Here is a 27,025-nt window from a genome sequence, read left to right as displayed (position 1 = left end):
AATATTATTTTGTTCTAATTTCTTGCGGCTTGTCACTGAACAGATTTTATTTACAGGCAGACACAGAGGAAAGGGACACGCCTCGACAGGAAAACATAATCTTAGCGAGGTTTCCAATTATGCCGACGACTTCAATCCGCCGGTAGCATCAGAGCCCAGAAAGAGTACCAGTTTTCCAGACCGTGGCCACGGCTTGACCAACATCACGATGGACCCTTTCGAAGTCCGTCTGCGATTTACACAGCATCTACAACATCTAAATGCGTCTGTTACAAGTGCGAATAAGGCGGCGCAATATGCCTTGAAATATAGGGATATGGATGAGGATTTACACAGTTGTATATTAGAACAATTGGAACGGGTGAGCGGACATCCTTTGGAATAGAGGAACAAGAGGCTAAAAGTTGCAGCAAAATTCTATGAACAATCGCGCAAATATCATGTATTTCATCGAACACCTCTGCGACATGGCCGCCCGCGAAAACCACCACGACTACGTCCGAATGATGCAGCGAGATATCCTGCGAGTCGTAGACGCAGTCGCACCTGAAGACGGAAGTGGTGCTGCGAACGTGAAAGTCGTACGCAAAGTCCTTCAAGGCCTGGAAAAGAAATCATTTCTTCTTGCTCAGACGGTCACGGAGATTGAAGAATGTCTCAAAGAGAGAGACAGCGCTACGGAAGATGTGACGATGTTCGACGCCTCTCCTGTCACTGCCTGGCCAGCTGGCTCTGCGAAATATGAGGCGAGTTCTAGGTCAAATGGCACGCCGCATTCGAAGGTGGATCGCAAGCAGATCGAGCAGCGGATCGAGGAGGATCGGGAACGGCATAAGCGGTTAAGGGAGAATATCTGGGCTGTTCCTAATACGGGGGTAGAAGATGAAGAGTTTGCGAAGATGTGGGAGGAGACGAGCGATGTTGGGGAGGATGATTTTATTTTGTATGCTGAGGAGGCCGCGGAACGACGAGAGGCGGCTAGGGAATGGAAGGAGGAGTTTATGGGGAGGGTTGCGGCTGTGGAAGGTTAGTGGGTGATGTTTCGTTGCTTTGTCGATGCTCTGGCGCGCGTCTGGTGGCATCTGAACGGGCGTTGTTAGGAGTTGGAATGTGGTTATGGTCCTATGGGTATAGTATCAAAAGGGGAAATTCATCACAAGTTCAAGTAATTAGTGCCAGTACTTTGCAAGACTTTCGGAGCATCCTTATCGTGTATTAATGCCAGAAAACGACTTTTGAGCACGCTTTCTACAAATAGGTATATTTGCCATTCACAACAGAGGCAATATCGTGTATTTACTCAAGGGGATTGAGAAAACACAGGGTTGGGTACGGGGGCGTCCAGTCAGACTTACAACACACTGGTGGTGTAGGGACTGTGTAGACTGGTGTAGGTAATGGAGAAGTTTCCTGATTGTTATCTTTTCGAGTAGACGTTTCTTATGTGGATATGGCGGAGAATTCCAAACTGGGTTTCATTGAAGAGGTGTAATGGACGATGGGTTGATTACATGTCCTTGCTAAAATGGTGAACGAGAATTAGTGACGAAGATGACTAGAAGATGAGATGATCTTGCTTGTTGATGCTGAGTTCCTAGGAGTAGTTTGGTGATGTGAGTATAGGTTCAACGCTCGTGATCTGAACGATATGATGCGAGGACATTCAAGTAGGAGTGTCTGTGTTTCGATGCTGTTAGTTGCTTACCCAGCTGCCTCTTCATATTTTAGAGGGCACGACGAGTGTCGCCTCTAATTGATCTCGAGGCACAGGGAAAAGCCGATCAAATGAGTAGAAACATATCCCAAAGAGATAAACTGGTCCACGAGCTAGTGAGCAGATTTTGTACATATCTCTACTATTGATACACGATCCCTTTCGCCCACGATCATACAACACGTCGCTTGTCCCAAACCACCCAACCCCTACTCCATCGAGACCTTGCCCCCTAACGCCTTCAACGTAGCAATAATCTTCTCAGCTTCGTCCTTTGGTACTGCCTCCTTCATCATCTTCGGCGCGCTTTCGACGAACTTCTTGCTATCCACCAAACTCAATCCCAGCATGCTCTTAATCTCCTTGATAATCTTTGGTTTGGCTCCTGCCTCGAAGGACTCTAGCTTGAGGTTGAAAAGTGTCTTTTCTTGTTGTTTTGGGGCTGCATCTTCCTCCTCCACTGGGGCAGCAGCTGGTGCAGCTGGGCCAGCAGCGAATCCACCCATTGGCATGTCGGGGATATTCAAACGTGACTGGAAGGGTGAGTTAGCAAGATACATCTACCACCCCAACGCACTCCAAGAGGCCCTTGGGTTCCATAACGGCATTCAACACGCACCTTCAGACTTGCAACCAAGTCAGCAGTCTCTAACAGTGTCAATTGACTGATTTGATCCACAATCCCCGAGATCTTTGGATTCGTAGCCTCGGTCGACGCCCATCGTCGTGTTGGTGTCTGATTCCTCCGTTGTGCGAGACATACTGTTGAGAGACGTATGGATGAAGAGGATCGGATGGTACGCGCGCAGCTTCGAGCTGCAGACTGGCAGGATAACGACATGGTGAAGGTGATGGAAGTCGAGGTTTTGGCAAAATTGAGGCTCCTCGAAGTCGTGTATGGATGAGCATCTGTAAAAATCTTAGCGCGGTCGAGTTGAGATGGTCTGTGCACCTATCGCGAACTTTTTTTTATTTTGCGACTCCAATCTGGTGGAATATATTCAACGGACTCACCAGAAGTCTTGAACCATCACACAATGAATCATTCCGGGGAGATTCGAGGGCAAGATGCCACTCCTCGGCTTACAAACTCGTTCGCAGATCTTCCCGAAGAAATAATAGAACTCTTGCGCCACCAACAAACTCCTCAGTTCCTCGATTCCTTGTCCCTCACTGCGCTCGAACCAAAACTCACTTTACGACTTTATGCAATTTTCGAATGCATTTTTACGGATACTTGCGCGAGATGGACCAGTCTAGGAGAAGGAAGAACGCAGAGCAATTCAGTCATCGAAGCATTGGCCAGAATTGTACCGCTTGCGCCTCATCTATCAGTCTATCTTGAAAAGTACCTCGCGACAACTTCCCAAACCATCGCACACACTTCCCACCAGCCGTTCATACAGGATCTATATATTACAAATCCACACTCAAATCCACTCGCCGTTTTAGAGCTGCAGCGAATCCTCCTGGCGGCTTTCAGGCTGTTGCGATTCGATAAATATACCTTCTCTTCCGTTATATCTGGAGTTCACATCCAGTCCTTACTTCACCATGAAGACAAAGCCGTCCGGTACCTTACGGTTCGGATATTTTGTCAGCTTCTTCTAGCATCGGACTCGAAATTGGAGGCCATGATACAGGAGTATGTTGGATCTGACGCCGTCTTTGGAGACTTTGATGGAGAACAAGTAGATTATGGCTTCTTGAGTCTACTAGAGGAACGCAGATTGCAAAATGGACACAGATGGTTGATTGAATATCGAAAAACGTATAGCTTATCGACTGCTGCCTTTTCAACGGATAACCTTTCGCCATTTACTGTTCGATACGGAAACGTCTTACTTCCAAGACCTAACGGCAAGCCTTTACTGGCTTCTGGCATGGTGCGGACTGATACCACATCAAAGAACATGGAAGCGTTTGCGAGCTCACTTCTTTCACCATCACCTATTCTACTTCACGGTCTCGCTGGATCGGGGAAGACTTCTTTGGTTGACGACTTTGCGCGCGAGCTCGGGACTAGGTCGAACATGGTCACGATGCACTTGAATGAACAGACAGACGCAAAGATGCTGATTGGAATTTATGCGACAGGATCGACGCCGGGCTCTTTTAAGTGGCGACCTGGAGTTCTCACGACCGCGGTAAAAGAGGGTCGTTGGGTTTTCATCGAAGATCTCGACCGAGCGCCAAATGAAGTCCTTAGTGTAATTCTGCCTCTAATTGAGCGTCGAGAGCTGCTGATCCCGAGTCGCGGAGAAACAATCAAAGCCGGTCGAGGGTTTAGGTTACTCGCTAGCATCCGAACATCCCTAAACGTTAATGGGAAGGAAAATGCTCCAGCCTTTCATATGCTAGGATCACGCTTGTGGCAACGCGTGCCTGTTCAGATGCCTTCTCAAGACGAGTTTCGGGGGATTATAGACGGTACTTATCCGATTCTTCACAAGTTCCTACCCGGAATTATCAGCGTATATGAACGACTGTATGTCTTATCCAACAATTCCGCATTCGCCTCCCGCTCTCGTACTTCACTGGGTCGTCCGATCAGTCCAAGAGATCTTTTGAAATGGTGTCGGAGACTTCACGGCATTCTCGTGGCAGCGGGTTCAAAAACCGGCGAGGAGCCGATCACTGAATCTGTAAAGTACGAGATGTTTTTGGAAGCAACGGATTGTTTTTCCGGTAGCTTGCAGACAGTTGAGACCAGACGAACGATCGTAGCTGCAACTGCAGAAGAAATGCATATCGATCCGCAGCGAGTTGAGCATTTTCTGACTGCCCATATCCCACGATACGAGGACTCCGAGACTCACTTGACTGTTGGCCGAGTTCGTCTTACAAAACGCCCTGCGAATCGTATCTCAAAAGCAAGCAAGAAATCAAGACCATTCGCCAATACAACACATGCTAAAAAGCTATTGGAGCAAGTGGGCGTTGCCGTCAAAATGGCAGAGCCAGTCCTACTTGTCGGCGAGACTGGTATTGGTAAAACAACAGTGGTGCAGCAGTTGGCAGATTCTCTCGGGGTCAATCTCACTGCAGTGAACTTGTCACAACAAAGTGAGGTCGGTGATTTGCTTGGTGGTTTCAAACCCGTGAATGTTAGGAGTCTCGCGATTCCGTTGAAAGACGAATTCGATGACCTTTTCGCAGCCACCGGCATCTCTACCACGAAGAACCAGAAGTACATTGAACAACTCGGAAAATGTGTAGCCCGAAGTCAATGGAGCAAAGCTCTGAAGCTTTGGCGAGAGGCGCCGAAGATGTTCGACAAGATCATTTCAGAACTAAAGCGAAGAGAGGTGAACTCGAGGTCAACAGAGGAGCAGCCGACAAAGCGGAGAAAGACCGAATCGCGGTTACAATCCTTAGTTAAACTCAGACCTCGGTGGGAAAGATTTTCTAAGAGTCTAGACCAGTTTGACATTCAGTTGTCTAGTGGCTCGAAGGGCTTTGCTTTCAACTTTGTTGAGGGAAATATCGTCAAAGCTGCGCGGAATGGTGATTGGGTGCTGCTCGATGAAATCAATCTTGCATCTCCTGACACGCTGGAAAGTATCGCAGACCTGCTTCACAGCGGCAGCGGTACAGCTCCATCGATATTGCTGTCCGAAACTGGGGAGATTGAAAGAGTGCGAGCTCATCCCGACTTTCGGATCTTCGGTGCCATGAATCCAGCTACCGATGTAGGAAAGCGTGATTTGCCAATGGGACTGCGCTCGCGGTTCACAGAGCTCTACGTGGAAAGTCCTGACCGAAATCTCGATGATCTACTGAGTGTCATCAAAGCATATCTCAAAGGGACCAGCACCAACGATGAGAAAGCTGCGCACGATGTTGCTCGCCTCTATTTGAACACGAAGCGCTTGACTGATGAGAAGCGATTAGTAGATGGGGCGAATCAAGTTCCGCACTTTAGTCTACGGACACTCACTCGAGTGCTGGGCTATGTTTCTGAGATTGCGCCATCATATGGTCTTCGTCGGTCTTTATACGAGGGCTTTGCTATGGGTTTCCTGACACTGCTGAACAGCGAATCTGAAAAGATGCTTATGCCATTAATCAATCACCATCTTCTTGATACACATGGCAATGCACAGTCATTACTTTCCCAGACCCCTCGTCATCCAGATGATGGGAAGCAGTACGTCCGGTTCATGAATGGGAAGAAGAATCGCCAGTATTGGATGCTCCAAGGTGCTGAACCCTCACAAGAGCAGCCCCATTATATAATCACTCCATTCGTGGAACGAAACATGCTCAATCTAGTGCGTGCTACATCGACACGAAAGTTCCCAGTTCTTGTGCAGGGTCCAACATCCTCCGGCAAAACTAGCATGATAGAATACCTCGCCAAGTTTAGTGGTAACAAGTTTGTGAGAATCAACAATCACGAACACACCGATCTACAGGAGTACCTGGGCACGTATGTCTCCGGAGCAGACGGACAGCTTCGATTCCAAGAAGGGTTGCTTGTGCAAGCTCTACGCCAAGGCCATTGGATTGTACTTGACGAGTTGAACTTGGCACCAACTGATGTTCTGGAAGCGCTCAACCGACTTCTTGATGACAATCGAGAACTGCTGATACCTGAGACTCAAGAAATCGTTCGACCCCACGAGAATTTCATGCTGTTTGCAACACAGAATCCTCCCGGACTTTACGGTGGCCGTAAAACCCTCTCTCGCGCCTTTCGAAATCGTTTCCTTGAATTGCATTTTGACGATATACCTGAAGACGAACTGGACTTCATCTTGGAGAAGCGAAGTCAGAAGGTTGCCCCATCAGATTGCCGAAGGATTGTTGCGGTGTATAAGGAATTGTCTAGATTGCGTCAATCGAATCGGCTGTTCGAACAGAAGGACAGTTTTGCGACGTTGCGAGATCTTTTCAGATGGGCACTTCGAGATGCCGATAATCGGGAGCAGCTTGCCGCGAATGGGTATATGCTACTTGCTGAGCGTGTTCGCAATCCTGAGGAACGAATCGCTGTCAAAGAGATCATTGAGCGTGTCATGAAAGTTAATCTTGATCCGAATGTTCTATACGATCCGAAACTGTCACCTGAAATCAAATTGTACGAGGCAACTTCCAATGCTCAAGGAATTGTATGGACCCAAGCTATGCGCAGACTTTATGTGCTCGTTGCTCACGCTCTCCGCAACAATGAACCAGTCTTGCTTGTTGGTGAAACTGGTTGCGGCAAGACTACCGTTTGCCAGATGCTTGCCGATGCGTTTGGTAAAGACTTGAACATTGTCAATGCGCACCAGAACACAGAAACCGGCGATCTTATAGGTGCCCAGCGACCTTTACGAAACCGAGCTGCAAATCTTGAGCAGCTGAAGCAAGATCTTCTGACAGCGTTGGGACCAGTTCATGGACCTATCGATCGGGACTCCGATGTCGACAAACTTTTGTCCGTCTACAGGTCACTTCCTGAACCTTCACTAAGCCAAATCCCAAGTCATCTGAAGGATTCCATTTCCATACACCTGCTGAAAACGACAGCCTTATTCGAATGGTCCGACGGTGCTTTGGTACATGCGCTGAAAGCAGGACAGTTCTTTCTTCTAGATGAAATTTCGCTTGCGGACGATTCCGTTCTTGAACGTCTAAATTCTGTGCTGGAACCAGCAAGAACCATTCTCCTAGCAGAGAAGGGAACCGAAGACTCTTTCATTAGCGCGGCAGATGGATTTCAATTTCTTGCAACAATGAACCCTGGTGGCGATTACGGGAAAAGAGAATTATCGCCAGCACTTCGAAACAGATTTACAGAGATATGGGTTCCTTCGCTTTCTGAGCATGATGATGTTCTCCAAATCGTTCAGACCAAGCTCCAACCTCAATTTGTGAAATTTGCCTTGCCAATAGTTCATTTCTCCGAATGGTTCGGACAAACATACAGGTCGTCATCTTCAGCTTCAATATCTGTAAGAGATATTCTAGCCTGGATACAGTTCGTAAACACTACACCGGTTCCTGATCCATACTTCTTGATCGTACACGGGGCGGCGATGGTTTACGTTGATACTCTTGGCGCAAATCCTGCTGCTCTTCTCGCTATCGATGCCCAGAGCATTTACACCGAGAGAGCCAAATGTATCCAGAAACTTGGAGAGCTATTGCAATTCAATATTGCGCCAATTTACAACCAGCCTGTTAACCTCGAGACTGAAGCCATATCGCTTTCTATAGGTGGTTTCTCCATCGGTCGAACCGATGAATCTAGTGTGGAGCCTGGATTTGCCCTTCATGCACCAACCACAAAGCTCAATGGCATGCGAGTACTTCGGGCACTTCAAGTTCAGAAGCCAATCCTTATCGAAGGTAGCCCAGGTGTTGGAAAAACTACATTAATTGCCGCACTAGCTCGCGCCTGTAACAGGCCTTTGACACGAATCAATCTATCGGAGCAAACCGACTTGATGGACTTGTTTGGCTCTGATGTTCCAGTTGAAGGTGCAGAAGCCGGCCACTTTGCTTGGCGCGATGCTCCCTTTTTGCAGGCCATGCAGAAGGGCGAGTGGGTATTGCTCGATGAGATGAATCTCGCATCTCAGTCTGTTCTTGAGGGACTGAATGCGTGTCTTGATCATCGTGGTGAAGTGTATATCTCAGAGTTGGATCAAACCTTCAAACGCCATCCCGAATTCTCTGTATTTGCTGCCCAAAACCCTCATCACCAAGGAGGTGGTAGGAAAGGGCTTCCTGCCTCTTTTGTTAATCGATTTACTGTTGTATATGCTGATATCTTTAGAAACGATGACCTAGAACTAATATGTACACATAATTTTCCCACTATGGACGAGGATCTTATTCGCAAGATCATTCGGTTCGTGTCGACACTAGAGCACGAAGTCGTGCATTCGCGACATTTTGGATTACAAGGAGGCCCGTGGGAATTCAACTTGCGTGACGTCCTTCGCTGGTTACAACTTCTCTCAACATCTACGCTCTCAACATCATCTGTGCCTGCCGCTGAATTCCTAGATTTGGTTATTCGTCAAAGATTCCGGTCGGGTCGGGATCGAGAACAACTGGCAAGAGTATTCTCAGATGTTTTTGGTTCTGCAGTTCCCTTTCATCACCTGTTCCACAACCTGAGTTCAAACACATATCAAGTTGGTAGGGCATTTGCCACACGAAACTCCCTTACCCAGCCTGTACCCTTTCCAGCAATTGACTTCACGAAACGACTGGCTGAAATAGAATCCGTCATGATATGTATTGAGCAAAACTTGCCATGCATTCTAGTTGGTTCTTCTGGTTCTGGCAAGACAACTCTCTTGGAACATATTGCAGCGGCGAAAGGAAAATCCCTTGTGACCTTTCCGCTCAACTCTGATATCGACACAATGGATCTAGTTGGAGGATTTGAACAAGTCGATCCTCAACGTGGTGCCAGTCATTTTCTTGCTCAACTCTCCGAGTTCCTCACAACCCGGGTTCTTTCGTCTCTTCCTGCTGAAGTTCCAAGTTCGGCAATCAAGCTTCTTCAGACTCTCGAAACGACTACAGACACTAGCGCCGCTTTCTTCACTGAAGTAGGCAACGTTCTCGAGTCTTTGAAAAATCAGACATCCTTAGCTGAGTTTGAGACTCTTGCGCAGACCTGTAGGCAACTAGCTGCTAGCCCGATGACTCTGGAAAGCGCTCGCTTTGAATGGATTGATGGTCTCCTAGTCAAGGCCATCGAGCAAGGAGAGTGGCTCGTCCTTGATAATGCTAATTTGTGTAGTGCTTCGGTCCTTGACCGGTTGAATTCGCTGCTTGAGCCAAACGGCGTTCTCAGCATAAACGAACATTGTGGGCCTGACGGTGAACCAAAGCTTGTTCGACCACATCCAGAATTCCGTTTATTCTTGACAATGGATGCTCGATTTGGTGAGCTCTCTCGCGCCATGAGGAATCGTGCGTTTGAGATATTTCTTGAGCCACTTCCAGCGAGTGTGGAGTCAGCGATGCCTAGATTTGGGCAGGCCGAGGCGTCGATGCTCAGGTATCAAAGAGTCATAGACATCGCTCAGGCTGATGTCGTAAGATGCGGTCCATCGACGTCTTTGGCTCGCGTGGCAGTGGATAATTTGTCATTATCTGACTTATCAATGCTTCCACGCTTTATCGAGCTATGCAAAGGGTCTAGTTTGGCTATAGATGCGTCAGTTCATCAGGTCGGCCAAGCGTACATGCAAATGTTTCAATCGCCCGCAAATAAAGAATTCAGAGGTGCATTGGGCCAAATGTGGGAGGCAGTTTCGCAGATTTTACTGGCATCGGATTTCACGGACGCACAGGTTAGTGACCGTGCTGTTCTTATCTCGTCATCTTTTATTTGTAAATATACTGATAGTCTAAATAAAAACATTCAGATCCTCCATCCACTGCAGAACTCCCCCTTGGTTCCTATGTTACAGCAGTCTGGGAGTGCATCTGCACCATACTGGCTTGGCGCATGCTTAGAGTTTTTCATCGAGATCGATCAAGCTGTGTCCATGCAACGGACTCAAATTGAAGGCACTAGTACTCTTAAACCGAGCAAGATGAACAGACTACAGAGGTCGCTCGTGAGGGAGCGAGTTCCAACTGTTTCCAAAGATTCTACGATCAACATTTCGGGTTTCTTGGAATTTGTTCTAGCAGCCTTGAAAGCTTATATCCAATCCCACTGCCATGATGCCGAGCATTGGAGAGGACAAAAACAAGTGGTGGGCTACTTATTGCATTATTGGTGGCACACATACACTCTAGCGACCTCAACAACCTTTGACGACGCTACATTTCAAGCTCACTTGGCCATTGGCCGCGATCTTCTTGCCTCTCTTCAAAGCAAATCTCCACATTCAACCTCCCTTGTCGGTAATGTAATGGAGAAGCTGGATTCTGACTTCCATTCCGGGTTTCGATTAACAACGGGTCTAAGCATGGAACTCCTATGGAAACGACTGAGGCCTCTTGTGATATCGGACTCGCAGGTGATGGAAACAACATCAAGGATGGAAACACTCGCGCATCGTTTCGATGCGCTGAAATGGAAAACTGCTATCTCCATCTCGGAGGTAGGACACATTATGCAATCTCTTTGCAAGGCCTTCAAACTCCTGTTCGCCCCAGCAGTGGACGGTGCTTCACTTCTGGAATCAATCAATTTCGAACTCGAGAAATTGGAAAATAATGCTGGCGAGACACAAGACGTTGTTTTGCCATACTTTGCGCCAAACTTCGAAGTTTTACGACAGCTCATAGAGTTACAGAGATTGAAATCCGCTCCATCTGCGACATCTGCAGTTGACAATGAGATCATTGTGCTCTCTAACTACCCCACGGTTTTTGAGATGCGAGATGCTATTTCTGCTGATTCTTCTCATTTACTACCTGGCATCAGTAATATCTTAGGCCAGAGCGATCAGTTTCAGCCAGTCTCGAACAGCATGTCTTACTCGTTACTGCGAAAGCTGAACGATATCAGAGATGTCGACATGAAATCCCTTCGATTGCTCGAGGCAGAGTTACCAATCATCGGCAAACAACTCTCGAAGTCCACTGCATCACTTTGCCGTGACCAACTCCCAGACGTCAATGAAATGCTGGGACGATTGGTCATCGAAATAGTCGCTGCCCACAGTGACAATGCTGCACGCGAACTTAATAGCTGGGTCGCATCATTGGCCCAGCTCGATATGACCGCCTCAACTCCTTCAAATCTTCGAGTTATGCTCGAGGCTCAACGGCCTATAGTGGAGCTTGGTCTTGCATCACACGTAGAAAAGCAAGGTCTCCCACAATTGACTTCAGCTTTGTATGCCATTGAAGCGTCAAAACGTCAAAGCGAGCACGCTCTCGGCTTCTCAGCTATTGCATGGGTGCAATTCGCCATTGCTTCTCTCCTTCTTTACGTTCCCGATCGTACATTTGATCCAGATAAGCGGCAGCGCCTAGAGCGGGAACGTCACCAAAGCTTGAGTGACTCATTACAAGATAGCGTATCTGCGCTACGACGGTTTGAGGATATTTTCACACACCAAAATTCCAATGCGAGAATCCAGTTGCTTGAAAGCGAGATCGCTGATCTCGGTGAAGCGCCAGCAGAATTGCAACCAGTATACCGTCCAGCTATTTCAGAGTTGGACCAGCTTCAGGGAGAGTTCAACAACATCATCCGAACATTTGCCCATGCCAGCATAGATACGGTTCTCGTGGAATACTTCGAGAGTCGGGATTCAGACACACTACAGCAAATCAAGTTGATCCAGAACAATGCCAAACAAATCATTCGGAGATTGGATGAGAGATTTCCTGCATACAATGATCTTACCTCACCAGTCGTCAATATGCTTCATTGTCTGGTACTTGGACTTTCGTTTGCTATTCTCACAGAGAACAATTCTTCGGCATCCAACCAAGAGCTTCAGTCGCTGAGCCAGGTAACACCATTCCTTGGAGGCACCCCCAACAATGTGGACGAATCATTTGTGACATCTCACCCCGTGCAATATTTGAACATTGCGGCAGCAACTGCTTCAATAACTACGGTTTCATCCCTTGATTCGCTCGAGAGGGAACATTTGTTTCGAGCGATCCACGTATGCTACGAACAGTGGAGCAAGCGGCTGGAGCACGATCGTCGTGAAGAGGAGTCTGCCGGTGGTCTGTATCGCTTTCGAGGAAGCGCAGAGGACGAGGATGAAGAAGATGCGGAGCAATTCAATGAATTGTTCCCCTCGTATGATGAAGATTCCACCACCGATACCAACCAGGCGAAGAGCACCTTATCCGCCAGAGACGCGGCTATCGAGGTTGCTAGGGTACATGCGAGCATATTTTTGGGTGGAAGTGTACCCTTCGAAAGTCTTCTGGGGCTCATCCGGCAAACGTCAACTAAGATGGCATTAATTAAGAACGCAGACTCGACAGCCAACAGTACGGGTATGACAAAAGCACTTCTACAAGGAGCATTCTTGCTGTTGAGTGATTACACACAAGCGCTGTCGACATCTGCAACTGCACCTGACGCCTATAACTTTTACACTGATGCGCATCTTCCCGAAACGCGCAAACTCGTTAATCTGGTCCACCAGATCCAGACTCGATTCCGTGAACTTCAAAGTGTGGATGAAATCGGGCACATGCAACCACTGGAAGATGTACTTGTTTCTTGTCGACAACTGCTCCAATTCAGCCATACTGAACCTCTTGCCAAGATCATTACCAAGGTTGAGCAAATTCATACATACATGCATGAATGGCAGTTTGGTGGTTGGGCAAGTCGTGCCAATTCTGCTCTATCGCATTATGACAACCTTACCGCTACGATTGTCAGCTGGCGTAGACTTGAATTGTCAACTTGGGCCAAATTGTTCGACATGGAGACGAAGAAGTGCGATGATGATGCTCGCTCTTGGTGGTTTGTCGCATATCAAGTTACTGTTGCGGCACCCCTACAGATCTCTGGAAGTCCGCTGGAGCTCAAAGAGTACGCTCAAAAGCTTCTTCAGGACCTGGAGGTTTACTTTTCTTCTGCTATCATTGGTCAATTTACTCAACGACTCGAGCTGCTCAAACAATTACAACTCCATCTCCAAGCCCTTGCATTGGATATTCCACACTTGAGTATAATACATTCAGCATTATCCAACTTCATCATCCTATACTCGTCATACGAGAAGCCAGTTCAGGATCATCTGAAGAAAGGCAGGCTAACGCTGGAGAAGTCAATGAAAGACGTGCTTTTGATGGCGAGCTGGAAAGACACGAATATTGTTGCTCTTCGCGACAGCGCCAAGAGATCCCATCACAAGCTCTTTAAGCTTGTTCGAAAGTTTAGGGCCCTGCTTAGCCAGCCAATGGAGTTTGTGATCAAACAAGGGATTCCTGATCAAGAGATGAAGGAAATCGACAGCATCAGTTTGCAGTCTGCTGCGCAGCCACTCGTGAGCTTGTCCGCTCTTAAATATTGCGAGATATCTGTCCCTGGCTGGTCAAAGAAGAGTAAGCGATTCACTCAGGTTTCCAAGACTGTTGGTATGATGGTCGATGCATCCCAGGTTCCTGACAACGCAATCGACGGCTCCGACTATCTCAACTCCTTCCTCTCAGATTTGCTGTCCAACACTGTAGAGCTGCAGAAAGCTACTCCTTCTGTGCTCACCGATGAAAACAAAGATGAGGTCAAACATCTCAAGACCCAGAAGCGGAAGCTATTTGCAGATACCCTGAAGGACCTTCGTCGTATGGGCATCAAGCACAATCTCGGCGCAGATGCACTAGCAAAACAATCCTCACTGTCCGCCACGCTTGCTGCGGCTGGACATATCGCCAGTAATGAATTTCAAATACCAGATCTTGAATACTATTTCAACAAGGCAGTCGATCTCGTTCCTCGAGCCAGAGAGGCTGCACGCCAGCCCTCGCCCGACTTGAGCGGTGCGGAGGTCACTCGTAGCTCTGGATTTGTGGAAGGCATGCTGGAAGTACTTCTATCACAGCACAGTCTCCTTGCTTCGACTTCTCTATGGCTCAAAAAGCTACGTACACAGTTGAGGCAGATCGAAGGGCTCTGGGCTCCAGGCTCGTACGAAATACAACGCTTACGTACCGCTTCCAATATCGAGAAACTTCTGAGATGGCTACCAAATATTATAAAGGTTGCTGTTCACGTCATCGATATACACGCTAAGATGGGGCAGCTGGACGCGAAACAGATATCAGATGATCTTCGCGCATGGCAAGATAGATTTGAAGTCCTGACCCACGACTGGGATGCTCTTGCGATACTACCCGATGGTGTAATTTCGACTAAGCGACAAGAAACCGAAAGCGCTATTAGGAATGCTAGTGAGAAATTCCGAATCAAGCTTGAGGATATGGTAATCGCGCGACCCGATCTTGCATTTGCACTTGATCAAATAGTGCTTTGGGTCCGGGTTGAGTTGTCTACAGTCACTTTACCTAAGCCTAGCAAGACAATTCAAGACCTTGACCAAAAGCTTTCCAACTCCTGCGACGCAGTGCTTCTTGCCATTGAAAAGCACAAGAAGGATGTTTTAGAGCTTAGCGGATCTACTGAGGACCAAGGTTGGTTCATCAAACACGACAGTACGCTCATCAAATCAATCAAATCCCTACACAGCAAATCCGTTGTGTCCCAGCTTGAGAATTGTTTCGCTGCCCTTCGGCTGTTGGACCTCTCTAGTAATGAGGTCAGCCAAGCTGCCAGTGCTGTTTTTGCCTCAGCTTTACCCATCTTTCAACAGTACTTGAATACACTCGAGCAATCTGTTACTCGGCATGCTTCGCTACATCGTACTACATGCAAAGCAGCATATATCCTAACAAAATCCTTTGTTCAAATTACTACTCAGGGATTCTGTACGCCATCTGAGAAGTCCGACGCACAAGATGGCCAGACAGAGAAATTGGAAGGTGGTACAGGTCTTGGCGACGGTGAAGGAGCACAGGATATTAGCAAGGATATACAAGATGACGAAAATCTGGATGAGCTAGCTCAAGAGCCTAATACTGAAAAGGGAGAGATGGAAGATGAGCAGGATGCTGTAGATATGGCAGATGGCGAAATGGAAGGGGAGATGGGAGACGCGGAAGAGAAGGGGTCGGACGATGAAGGCTCAGATGATGGAAGTCAAAGTGGCGACGACATGGATGAAGAGACGGGTGATGTGGATGATCTCGACCCTACTGCTGTAGATGAGAAAATGTGGGATGGCGATGGTGAGCAAGCCGAGAAGGATCAAGAAGGCGACGAGTCGAAAGGGAAATCGAACGAAGATGAGCAAGTGGCGGCTCAAGAAAAAGAACAGAAGAAGCAGGCAGGAGAAGCAGAGGAGGGGGAGAGTGGTGATGAAAACGAAGAAGAAGACGGTGGAGCTGAGCAAGGTGAAGAGGTTAAGCAGGATGAAGTTGAAAAACACGATCCGCACGCACCGGAAGGTGAGACGCTCGACTTACCGGAAGACATGGAGCTTGATGGCGAAGACGATAAGGAGAGCGTTGCAGAGAGTGACGGAGGACTAGAAGACATGTCGGATGTGGAGCAGGATGGAAAGGAAGACGAAGTGGCCAACGATGGACAGGAAGAGAATGATGCTGAAACGGCCGATGCTGCGGAAGAAGACCAGGCTGCCGGCTCAGACATGGATGTGATCGATGTCGACGAAGATCAGAATGAAGAAGGAGAAGGCGACAAGACCGAGGATGCTGGCCAGCAAGAGGACCCGGATCAGCTACCTGAGCCTGACCATGACGAAGGGCTTCTTCGCGATCAATCTGACGAAGCAAAGACGGATGCAGACAATGCTATGCCCAGCGAAGCTCATGGAGTCGGCGAAGATCAAGAAGACAATGCGAATGATAAAGAGTCATCAACGAAGGCCCAGAGAGACAACGGAGGTGAAGGTGGAGACAGTTCTGAGCAAAAAGATACTGCGGCAGAAGATGGTGAACGAGGGCGCCAAGCGAATGGGGGTGCGCCAAAGGATTCTATGGAGGAAACTCAAGATACCAGTGACGCCCAGCCATTCAAGAAGCTAGGTGAGGCGTTGGAGCAGTGGCATCGACAACAAACGAAAATCCGTGATCCAGCTGAGCAGAAACCCGAAGACAACCAGAGCACAGATGTTGATCCCAATAGCACTGAATTTCAGCATCTGCAAGACGAAGATGCTCAGGCAGATACACAAGCACTTGGAACTGCCAGCGAGGAGCAAGCTCGTGCACTTGACGAGTCGATGGCGGTTGATGAAGAGACTACAGACATGCCAGATCAATTTCAGCCCGACGAAGTAGAGATGAAGGACATTGATAACCAAGATGCTAAGGATGTAGAAGACCCTTCATCACCAAATCCGCAGGAAAATTCTGACGCCTACGAAGGCCGAGCCGGTGCGATGATAAAACAGGCAGAAGAACGCGACACGGATATGAATGCTCCAGATCGTCAAATGCGAAAAGAATTAGAAGAGGACGTGGCAGAAGTCGATAATCAACTTGAAAGTACTCATCTAGACGAAACGACTATTGAGCTTCGTTCAGCCATAGATGCCAGAGAGCAATGGACCCATTACGAAGCAATGACCCGCGATCTTTCACTCTCGCTCACTGAACAATTGCGACTCATTCTGGCGCCAACACTCGCCACCAAGATGCGCGGTGACTTCCGTACTGGAAAGCGTCTGAATATCAAGCGCATCATACCTTACATTGCATCTCAGTACAAGCGCGATAAGATATGGATGCGCCGCAGTGTACCTTCCAAGCGCAGCTACCAAATCATGTTAGCAGTGGACGACAGTAAGAGTATGGGTGAGAGTGGCAGTGGATCACTTGCCTTTGAGACTCTTGTCATGGTATCCAAAAGTTTAAGCATGCTTGAAGTTGGCGATATCTGCGTGCTCGGATTCGGTGACCAAGTCAATATAGCCCACGATTTCGACACGCCATTCAGCTCTGACGCTGGTCCTCGAATCTTCCAACATTTTGGCTTCGAGCAATCTCGTACAGACGTTACACGTCTCGTTCGCGAGTCAATCGAAATCTTCCGCACCGCCCGTGCGAAAGCCTCATCATCTCCCGCCGACCTATGGCAACTTCAACTCATAATATCCGACGGTGTATGTGATTCTTCCGAGCACGAACCTATCCGGCGCCTCCTGCGCGAAGCACTAGAAGAGCGCATCATGATGGTCTTCGTAATCGTCGACGACGTTCGCAACAAAAAGAAAGGAGAGAGCGTGATGGATTTGAAGGAAGCGAGGTTTGTGAAGGATGAGAATACGGGACAGAGTAACGTGAAGATTGAGCGGTATCTCGATACTTTCCCTTTCCAGTATTATTTAATTGTTAGCGATGTCAAGGAGTTGCCTGGTGTTTTGGCGACGTTGTTGAGACAGTGGTTTACTGAGGTTGTGGATTCGAGTGGTTGATTGTTTGGAGTGGAGTTTGGGAGGAGTTTGTGTATGTAAAATAGGGAGGGAAAAGTATTGAATTGACTATTTTTTCCGATAGGTTGTTCAAGTACGAGGGTGCTCATCAGTGACGCAGCAGCCACTGTAAGCCTCCCGTCATCAGTATGTTGCAAGTCTTATGGGACACGTTCTTACGGTAAACAGCGGTATTATCTATCTAATCCTTATTTTACTTTATTTATTTAAGCAAATTTACGAGGTTGTCGCTTTTGAAACGATTCAATAAGTATACTACCGAAAGCGCGATGGACCGAAATTTACTGGTAGTATTGTACTTGGGCGTGTCTAGTCAATCTTCAGACACACTGGTGCACCAAGTGATTGACTGGTGCGGAGGACAAATAAATGTCAGTCACCTGCTCACGAATCTGTAGACTGAATGATTCGACTTCAAATAGAGCTAAAGAAGTCTTATTTACTTAAAATGATTGACTAAATATCTAATAATGTGCCAGGCTAATCCACTCAATATACGATATTTCGTCAACTTAATCGAAGAAATATCGTGTTTTGACTGCCACTTATTTTGTCCGCCGGGAGACTACCTAGCTCACTTGGATCATCCTTTGTCAAGCATACTACTCAGAGGGCGATTTTGTGGAGCTTCTATTGGCTGTGTCTGATTTCAGCTCTCCGCCAAGCGTTGCCGGCATGATGGTTCAGCTTTCGAGCACTTCATTCATCAAGACTCAAGCATTGAAATGCTGCATTCATGATTCTTCGCAAGATACCATTATTGTGGTTATTCGTGGTGTGCAATGTTCCAGTATCCGCAGATTACTTTTTGTAGAAGGTGTGAAACTTTCTTCACGGATACAACACTTCGAAAACAGATATTCTCGGACACTGGACATCAACTTAAGCTCTCAGCTCAAAGTATCAAGGACTCATCACTCAGCGGCTGTGAGATATGCATAGCAATCTACGACCATAATTGTTTTGTGCCACGAGTAGAGCAGGTATTGCTCGTCAAATACGAGAGGTTACATAACAAACTTATGGTCAGTGACATCAGAGGTGCGGTGGATGAAAGGACATCTGCTGTCAGGTTCTGGAGCAAGAGCGTATATGCTAGTTCAGGTGAGTAGCTTGCTTTGAGACATGGCACGTTTCTAATGCAATAGATAGCAAGCCTCAGCGCCGAATTCAGGATTGATCGCATTTCTGGAATTACTAATCCAGGGTGTCAAGAGAGCTTTTCCCTTATGAATGAATGGATGCTAGACTGCGTGGGAACCCATCGAGATTGTGGCCAAAAAGCCAGCGTCACATTCCCCCAGGAGGCTTGTCCAATTATCGCGACCTGGAGAACCTGAATACGCCAAAATCCATGAAGTGGCACACCAGTCAGGTAGCTATACGGCTTTAAGTTACTGCTGGGGCAGACCTCAGATACATGCTACCACGAAGGCTGTCTACCCACAGTACTTAGAGCAGCTACCGTATAGCCAACTGCCACAGACAATACTTGACGCCTTCCGCGTAACAAGAAACCTTGGTTTACTTTATATATGGATCGACTCTTTGTGCATTATTCAAGATGACGACGAAGATAAAACAAGCGAGATCTCGAAAATGGGAGATTTATACCAAAACGCAGTGTTGACAATATCCGCCGGGCGAGCTTCACCGTGCTATGAAGGCTTTCTCGATCACGATTTTCGACCTCAAGATTTTGTTTCCCTGCCCTCCCCCGAGGTTGGAAACTCAGGTTCTCTGCTTATACACGGTGGCTACGCGAACCCTATGGTACCTGGGCTTCAGCCTTCAAACAAACGGGCTTGGACACTTCAAGAAACCTTCATGTCTCCTCGACTATTGATTTTTACCGATATCCAAGTCTTCTGGAAGTGCCAGACCTGTTTCAAAACAGACGGATACGCTGAGAAGAACTGGCATGCTTGGTGTGCATCTACTGGGTACGTAGGCGTCACTTCCAAAGAATTAAACCCTCCATCCAAATCATTTCTGAAAAGGAGTTTCTGGAAAAAGGCAGGCAAAAGTCCTGAAAATGAGTTGCTCGTGCAATGGAATAGAGTGTTTAACAACTATACTCGACGAGAACTCTCTGACGAAGAAGATAAACTCCCCGCTATTGCGGCTGTGGCAGAGAGGTTTTCGGAGGCTTTAGGTAGCGAGTACCGTGCTGGGCTGTGGAAAAACCACTTAATTGTTGGTCTGGCATGGAAAACAGTTTATAAGCAAAACTCCCGTCCCCCAAAATGGCGAAGCCCAACTTGGAGCTGGGCATCCATAGACGGAGAGGTTGCTACTACTTGGCTCGTCCCGACAGCTGAACTGCTGCATTGTAGCACTACGCCGGCCGCTGAATCTATAAAGTTTGGTGCCGTCACCAGCGGAGAGCTGGTAGTGCGAGGATTTCTAAGAAGGGTCGAGTTGAAAAAGGTGGACGACACTTGGATAATTGCCGGGAACAACCCCTCAATCAAACGAGTGGTTAATGGGTCAGGATCAACTGGTGCACAGTTTTCCTGTGATGTTCTATCAGAAATGGAGTTCTTGAGTCAGAATTCAGAGACAATCATAGCCTGGTGTTTGGCTCTTGGAAATAAAGTGGAGAGTGTGATTCGACGCAACGCTCAGCATAGTGTTGAGACTTCCTGCTTGGTATTGATAAAACTAGGTCATTCTTCCAACTTATATCAACGAATAGGGTTTTATAGGGCTGCTAGAGTTTATGGAGATCAGCCGAATTGGTTTGAGCAGGGCTAGCGTGTCGCTGTTAATATCACTTGATATCTAGATGTGCAGGAAATATCAAAATACACGTTAGTAGAATAAGACAAATATTGAGAGTACATTGACAGCACAATATTCTAATATTGAAAATGTAGATTCGTCAACGGACAACCGTCAGACCCTCTCGTGGAGGATAAAATAATTGGGAGAATCTACTTACTAATTTGTTAAGTCTTTCGTATACTTTAGAGCCAGCGAGTAGCTTGAATTAGACGGGATGGGATTATGTTGGCGAGAGATCTGGCTGCCATCACATACAAGCGAAGAACGTACTCCAATCCATTCCTCGGTGAAGACGGACAACAATCAGGGAAATTCTCTCTGGTTTCTGCGAACAGTTCTCAACTGTATCTTACTTGTTTACCTGAGACCACAGAGCTCCGCGCAAATGGTCAAGATGTTGCGGTAATCCCAGTCGAGCTTACAGACAAATCTGGTACTCGCCGCGTGTTGCAAGACCGGGAAGTATCTGTGGCAGTGACTGGCAAGCGTGATGCAGGAACCTTGGCAGGTTTTGGCACCGCTGAGGCCAGTACATACGCCAATTTCACGGATACAACAGTCAAGTCTTATTACGGGAGAGCCATGGCTGTTGTACGAGCTGGTCTGCAGGAGGGCCAATTGTCGGTCACTTTCTCTGCGCCTGGATGCGAGCCTGTCACATGTGTTATAAATGTTACATAAAGTAGCATACCACCAGTGAGTTGCGAGTCTGATAGGAGACTCTTAGCTATAACAATAATAAAAAACACTTTCCAACATTCTTCCTTTAGTAGCTAAAATGAATCTCATCAAAAGACACAACATCGTACATCTACTCAAACAAATTGAGTGAGTACTGAGTAAAGAAAGCTTTTGGAGTAGGTTTTATTGCCATTTTACCCTAAAGAGATGTCCCGTCAGACTTGTAACACACAGGTGTTTCATCCTCAACGCTGTATGAGATATGTCAAAACATCAGCATCGTATCATGCGGAGGCATTAAAATATGAGAGGACTTGTAATTCCGCACTTCACGACAGGACTGGAGTAACAGTCGAAGAGGCGACAGGCAATACTGAACTGACCTCCCTCGACATCATTCAACACTACACAGAACTGTCATAGCGATAGTGATTTCAAGTATGACTTCTAATTATTCTTACGTGTTGAAGAGCATCGCTATTCTAGAATGTTCTTGTTTCGTCTGCTCAGCATTCTTATGAGCACGAACAACATCACTGATCTGCTGGCAGTGACTCCATGGCTCTCGTTACCCGCAATAATTTTCTGGGACATAGATGATGTCTCTGTTGTGGGTTTTGACGAGGTCCAACATCTCCTCTTCCAAATCCATACTTCCCCATTTCACCCTCTTCGTCAAAGTCTTAGTGCAGGATGAACATGCAATGCAAAATAGGGCACAAATAGGATGTCTCTCTAAGTAGCAACGCTTGTGTAACATTTTGCAAAACTGCATCTTTGACTTTACCACACTGCAAGCAACCCAATTCTTTTGGATAAGCTTACTCAATAGCCAGTAACAAGTCGTAAGTTATATCGCTATCAAAACGCCAAACCAACAGGAGTAATACCATTTCGACCATATCACGTGACCGTTCCTTGGAGATAATACAGGCAATCATAAATCTCTACTGACTGTCTAAGCTCTTCCAGAACTTAGGCTTTGTCTTCTCAATTCTCACATGCCGTAAGAAGCTGTTTAAGGGGGGCTGTACGCCCAAAAGCCCTTAATCAAAATAGCGGGGCAAGGTGCATAAGCGAGACATGAGGGAGAATGACTCATGTTTGCTCATTCTGAGGGATGGGGATTCAGGGGTTTAGCGATGCCCCCCATCGAAACTGGGTCGTAATGGTGTTTTGAAAGTTGAGATTGTAGAATTGGGCTTGGAATTACATATTGGTGACTTCGACTCATGATGAGGGGATAAGTGTAGAAGTCGCTCATGAAGAGTAAGGATTATTGTTGGACAAGTATGGGCTTGTAGAGTATATAGCTTGTATGATAGAATTAATGTAATAGCCTTATTTGAATCAACTTCAGTGATGAGCAGTGATTGCAGTACCAAAAGTAAGTCATTTTATCACAAGCGCGTCAATGTATGAGGGAACAGTATGAAGAAATAATTTTGCCGAGATGATATTCCTTGATTCTATTCGACATCGTCTGAAATAAAACCATCCTATCTTCCCTATCTCCCATTGGAATACGGTGGATATTCGCTAACACTACAAGCCAAAACTTGTCTAGGACTTGGATCCCATTAACCCACGCAAGACCTGAACTTCACCCTCCAATCTCGCGACTCGAATCTTCAATTCATCTCTCTCGGCTTCAGTGTCCTTGAGAGCTGATTCTAAGCTGCTCACTTGATCCACTCTCTTCTGCCGGTAGCGACGAGCTGCCAGAGTGTTGAGGGTGCGTTTGTGAACTTTGGAAGGGTTGTTGGAGGTAGAGTTTGGTGATCTGGAAGGAGACTTTGAAGCCGTTGTGGATGACGGTACGTGTGGGCTTTTGGTGATTGCTGTATCGGGAAACAGGATCATGTCATTGGGAGATTGTGAGAATTCTATTTACTGTTAATAAGAATGATATTGCTTAGTTGTGAAGCTGCATACCTTGTGATAGATTCGACTCTGGAGAGTCAGATAGTTGTGGTGTTTCTGTTTGACTTTGATAAACAGGGTTCACAAATGTCATGGATGGCATTGATAGTGAAGGGATTGATAGATCAAATGGCGCCGTGGTGAAGAGGGGGTCGGTTTGGAAGTCGTTCGAGGGGAGGAGGTTAACATCATCCAGCAACCATGAGTCACTGGGTTCGATGCTAAGATTCCCGTGCCAGGTGTCTGAACCAAGATAGTTATCAGGGTCCACGGTAGAGAGATTGTCCGGTGCGTGTACAAGAAGTGATTCCACGAATGCAGAACACGTAGTTTGATTTGCAAAGTCCGAGAGTTCGTATTGTGTTTGACTGAGCGAATGACTATGCTGGTGGTCGTGGGCGTTGCTGGTGAGGTTGCCAGAATAGAATTGCGGATTGTCTGACGGCCGCGGCGGAGTCTGATCCTGTTGTCTCCATTGATTAATCGCTTGCTACGGGCCCAATTGACCCGTGTGTTATGCCCTCAAGTGGGATTGGTTTGGTGATGGGTTGAAGAAGAAGAAGAGGAGGAAAATGGGATGAGGTTATTGCTTTTATGGAGGGGTGGGTGGTCACGGGGATTCTTGGCCTTGGTTCAGCAAACACGCTGTAAGCGGAGTCATAGCTCAAAGCGGGGCTTGAACAGACCCAATGCACATCAGTACGCCGAGATATGCACGTCAGATGTAGCTTCGGAATCAATATCTGGATCAAATCATTATCGGTATTCTAGCGACCTCATTTTCGTCAGGAGCTCATAATTCGGGGAGAGCGAATTTACCGACTTGGTGGCGTCCCGGTGGACAAGATAAATGACAGTCGAATCACGATATTTCTCCAATTGAGTTGACGACGTAGATTTAGTGGATCAACTTGGAACAGTATCACATATTCCGTCAATTATTACAAGTAAACAGGCTTTCTTATTATTAAGCTATATCCGAAGCTGACCTATTCAGTCCAAGATTAGCGGACAGGTGACGAACACTTATTTGGTCGTCTGCGGGGAGGCTTGTTCGCTCAAGTGGCGACTTGATTCAGGAGAAATGAGAATTTAATTCCTCCAGCTCATCCTCCAGCTTTTCTTCCTTCAATCCCATAAGAGAAGTTACAATGACTAGATTTGCTTGTCATCACGTTTGGCGACTTTGGAAGAAGAATTCACCATCTTCAAACCACCTTTGCATCACATTTTATTCACAAATCTAATTATCCCCCTTCTCCGGATCTCTCATTGTGCTTCTCTTTCTCACAATTCCGTTCCCTGAATTACCTTTCAGTCGAAGGAGACTTCGCCAGCTCGGCGGAAGAGGAACGTGGGATTTTGCAATTAGATTCCTTCCGTCTGCAACAAAGAGACATGCTAGCGTAACAGGTATTGAAACAACAAGATATATCCAAAACGTTTCTTTCAAATTTCTCAGATCCGCTTCCATGCTGAAGAAACTAGAGATGAAAGCCATGGGCGCGAATATGACCGCTACGTAGGTGACACGAGCAAGATTCTCGTTAGTTTCACGTGCTTGTTGGTTTTCTTCCATGCTGATTTGGTTTTGTTCCACGCCGATGATGGTTGTGACAAGGCTCATGATGTTTGGGGTGCGGGTTTGTAGTTCTTCGACTCTAGCGAGGAGGCTTTTGAAATCTGAGTTAAGACGTTGAATGTATATCGAGCTTTGATTTGAGTTCTGTTCTTGCTCGATATCGAGAATTGCATTAAGAGTCTCGGAAATCATGGTTCGATATGTGGGAAGAAGCCGACGTAGGGGATGAAGACGATCTAGCAAAGCTGGCAGGTTCGTATCCGGGCGGTATAACGGGTGCTCGAGTCGATACTCAATTCTAGTGAGACCAGTAATGATATAATCAATCACTCGCATCCAGTCAGCAGTCACAAGACTAATGATCGGCAAGCCCAAAACTCGGTTATCTTTCTCAATTGCTTTCATCTCTTCGCTGGACATGTTGCAAGCGTAATAACAGACGTCCTCAAAAAGGGTTCCGTGAGGGCCATATTGGTCAATTACTGTATCGTGGATGCTTGGGCAAGGCAGTAAATTTCTTGGACCCTCCCATAGGGGATATCCTGCTTCAAGGGTTGGATCAACCACAAGAATGCCTGTTATCAATCAGAGAATTATCACGAAAGCTAGTCAAATCTCTTACCAAGTATTCCATGATCTTCCTCTTTGTTCTTACGGATCCAAAGTGCAGTCTTGCTCCGTACCAAACCCACCGTGGGGCCTTTCGGTTTTCGAATTGCGCGCACTTTCCAGCTCAGGTCTTCCTCTAGACTTCTGAGAACATTCCAGTGCCCCAGTTCGCTCTTTCCCTCTCGGATAACGATTTCAGACTCAAAGTATCTTGCTCTCATGTACCTCAGATTGAAGTAATTACGTGTCTTGGCTTGGTGTGGGAGACCGTTCAAGTCGGTGAAAGCGTCCGTCTCCTGGTTCCACAGATAGTCCTCAATATGACTTCTGAAATATTGAGGATCAACATCATACTTTGCACCCAGAGCTTCGATAACATCTCGTGATAGGTCCTCGACAACGAAAAGCCGTGCATAAGATGGCTCAGCTGTGCTCTCGAGAAAGGTCTGGAGGTCTTCGGTGTTATCAATATGAGATTCAGTTGGCTTGACATACGAGTTCCCGTACTCAATGACAGCGACTTTCACCTTCCTCGCCCGTTCTTCGATATCCTTATCGCCAAGTACTTTCCATTTTATGGGTGTAGTTGAAACTTCCATAAAATCCGCTAACCATGTTATGTGAGGCCACCCTTTGCTAAGAGATTTGAGGTACCTCAAGTAAGGTCTTTCAGATCTGCATTCAATATCAGTAAGATGCATTTGAAGCCTATCAGGAGTAGATACTGTACATATCAATTGCCCAATTTTCGCGTTTGATGCGTTGGTCATAAATGCCCCCAATATCTTTGTCATCCGGTTCCAATGTCTGAGGAAGAGCATTGGGGTTTAGAGGTATGACCTTGTCTAGCTTCGAAGAATCCTCAGATTGGTGGCTTGTGGAGGCTTCCCATGAACCTTGTTTGCTTGCTTGTGGGATCAGACTAGGCTCCACCAACAAGTGATTGGGAGGAAGCATACTCGAATGCATCGGTCAAATGAACAATATTAAGCTTGTATATAGACTTATAATGTTTCAAAACATTTGAAGTACTTACTTTGGACTCGAAAGTGAAAAGTGATTACAAGAGAAGGAAGGAGAAGATGCAGCGCAGATTTTAGGGGTGCAGCCTGAAGTTGGAAAGGTACCTCAGCGCAAGGATCTGACGTGCTTAAGCGCTGATACCTCCTGTACACGACAGAGCCTTTTCTAAATGCTGCGCATCTCACGAGTTTCAACCATTTTCATATCTCTATTTCACGATCAAAATATAATTGTGTAAGAGTCTTTATGGAGTCGATTAAAAGTGAAGTTTTTAATATCTGGATCTAAAGTAGTTGAGTTTTGATGGTGAAAATGGTTTCTCGCTGCACCGAAACATTGTGCCAGATTCACTACCCAAGAGGATCGTGAGACCTTGTAACACACAAGAAGAATTTCCAGTAATTGGAGGCAACCAATACGAGAATGTTAACAATGTCTTCTTACGCCATCATGGAGGCAGCGATGCACACGCGCCCAAATTGAGAGATCTACTACTACCCCGTATGTATATTGTTTTGAGTATGCGAAATATCGAGATCAGTCAACTAGAAAGAATAAATATATCTTTGTCCCAATGTATCACCTCAAACTCGAATTCAGCCCAGGTGGCCCAGGCATCGTGCAAGGCAAATTGACACGTCCCCGTAAAGGATCGCTTAGTTACAGATTGACCAGTGTTGGTGGCCGTATGTTGTGATACCCCGTTATCTGTTGGTCAGTACAGAAAGGTCGAGAGTATCA

The 27,025-nt window shown here is 46.8% G+C and overlaps 6 protein-coding genes across 6 annotated transcripts; 4 read left to right on the top strand and 2 right to left on the bottom strand.

Annotated features, from left to right (window-relative positions):
* Nucleotides 1-208: 208 nt before the first annotated feature.
* GLAREA_12501 (uncharacterized protein) lies at nucleotides 209-1,031 on the top strand (the record flags this gene model as incomplete). Its single annotated transcript, XM_008083283.1, has 2 exons — nucleotides 209-361; nucleotides 411-1,031. The coding sequence occupies 2 exons, from the start codon at nucleotides 209-211 to the stop codon at nucleotides 1,029-1,031; spliced, it is 774 nt and encodes a 257-aa protein (XP_008081474.1).
* Nucleotides 1,032-1,923: 892 nt separating this feature from the next.
* GLAREA_12500 (ClpS-like protein) lies at nucleotides 1,924-2,555 on the bottom strand (the record flags this gene model as incomplete). Its single annotated transcript, XM_008083282.1, has 2 exons — nucleotides 1,924-2,247; nucleotides 2,292-2,555. 2 exons carry the CDS (start codon nucleotides 2,553-2,555, stop codon nucleotides 1,924-1,926), a joined length of 588 nt encoding a protein of 195 aa, XP_008081473.1.
* Nucleotides 2,556-2,751: 196 nt separating this feature from the next.
* Nucleotides 2,752-17,661, top strand: GLAREA_12499 (P-loop containing nucleoside triphosphate hydrolase; the record flags this gene model as incomplete). The annotated part of the gene is made up of 2 exons (XM_008083281.1): nucleotides 2,752-10,020; nucleotides 10,096-17,661. 2 exons carry the CDS (start codon nucleotides 2,752-2,754, stop codon nucleotides 17,659-17,661), a joined length of 14,835 nt encoding a protein of 4,944 aa, XP_008081472.1.
* Nucleotides 17,662-19,278: 1,617 nt separating this feature from the next.
* GLAREA_12498 (uncharacterized protein) lies at nucleotides 19,279-20,436 on the top strand (the record flags this gene model as incomplete). The annotated part of the gene is made up of 1 exon (XM_008083280.1): nucleotides 19,279-20,436. The coding sequence occupies one exon, from the start codon at nucleotides 19,279-19,281 to the stop codon at nucleotides 20,434-20,436; it is 1,158 nt and encodes a 385-aa protein (XP_008081471.1).
* A 252-nt stretch (nucleotides 20,437-20,688) lies between these two features.
* Nucleotides 20,689-21,147, top strand: GLAREA_12497 (Beta-galactosidase/beta-glucuronidase; the record flags this gene model as incomplete). The annotated part of the gene is made up of 1 exon (XM_008083279.1): nucleotides 20,689-21,147. The coding sequence occupies one exon, from the start codon at nucleotides 20,689-20,691 to the stop codon at nucleotides 21,145-21,147; it is 459 nt and encodes a 152-aa protein (XP_008081470.1).
* Nucleotides 21,148-22,710: 1,563 nt separating this feature from the next.
* On the bottom strand, nucleotides 22,711-26,218 carry GLAREA_12496 (Magnesium transport protein CorA, transmembrane region; the record flags this gene model as incomplete). Its single annotated transcript, XM_008083278.1, has 5 exons — nucleotides 22,711-23,033; nucleotides 23,083-23,533; nucleotides 24,362-25,227; nucleotides 25,275-25,936; nucleotides 25,992-26,218. The coding sequence occupies 5 exons, from the start codon at nucleotides 26,216-26,218 to the stop codon at nucleotides 22,711-22,713; spliced, it is 2,529 nt and encodes an 842-aa protein (XP_008081469.1).
* Between the last annotated feature and the right edge of the window lie 807 nt (nucleotides 26,219-27,025).

The sequence above is a fragment of the Glarea lozoyensis genome (genome assembly GCF_000409485.1).
Source record: "Glarea lozoyensis ATCC 20868 chromosome Unknown GLAREA18, whole genome shotgun sequence".
NCBI lineage: Eukaryota > Fungi > Ascomycota > Leotiomycetes > Helotiales > Helotiaceae > Glarea > Glarea lozoyensis.
This window is presented reverse-complemented; position numbering and strand designations above follow the sequence as displayed.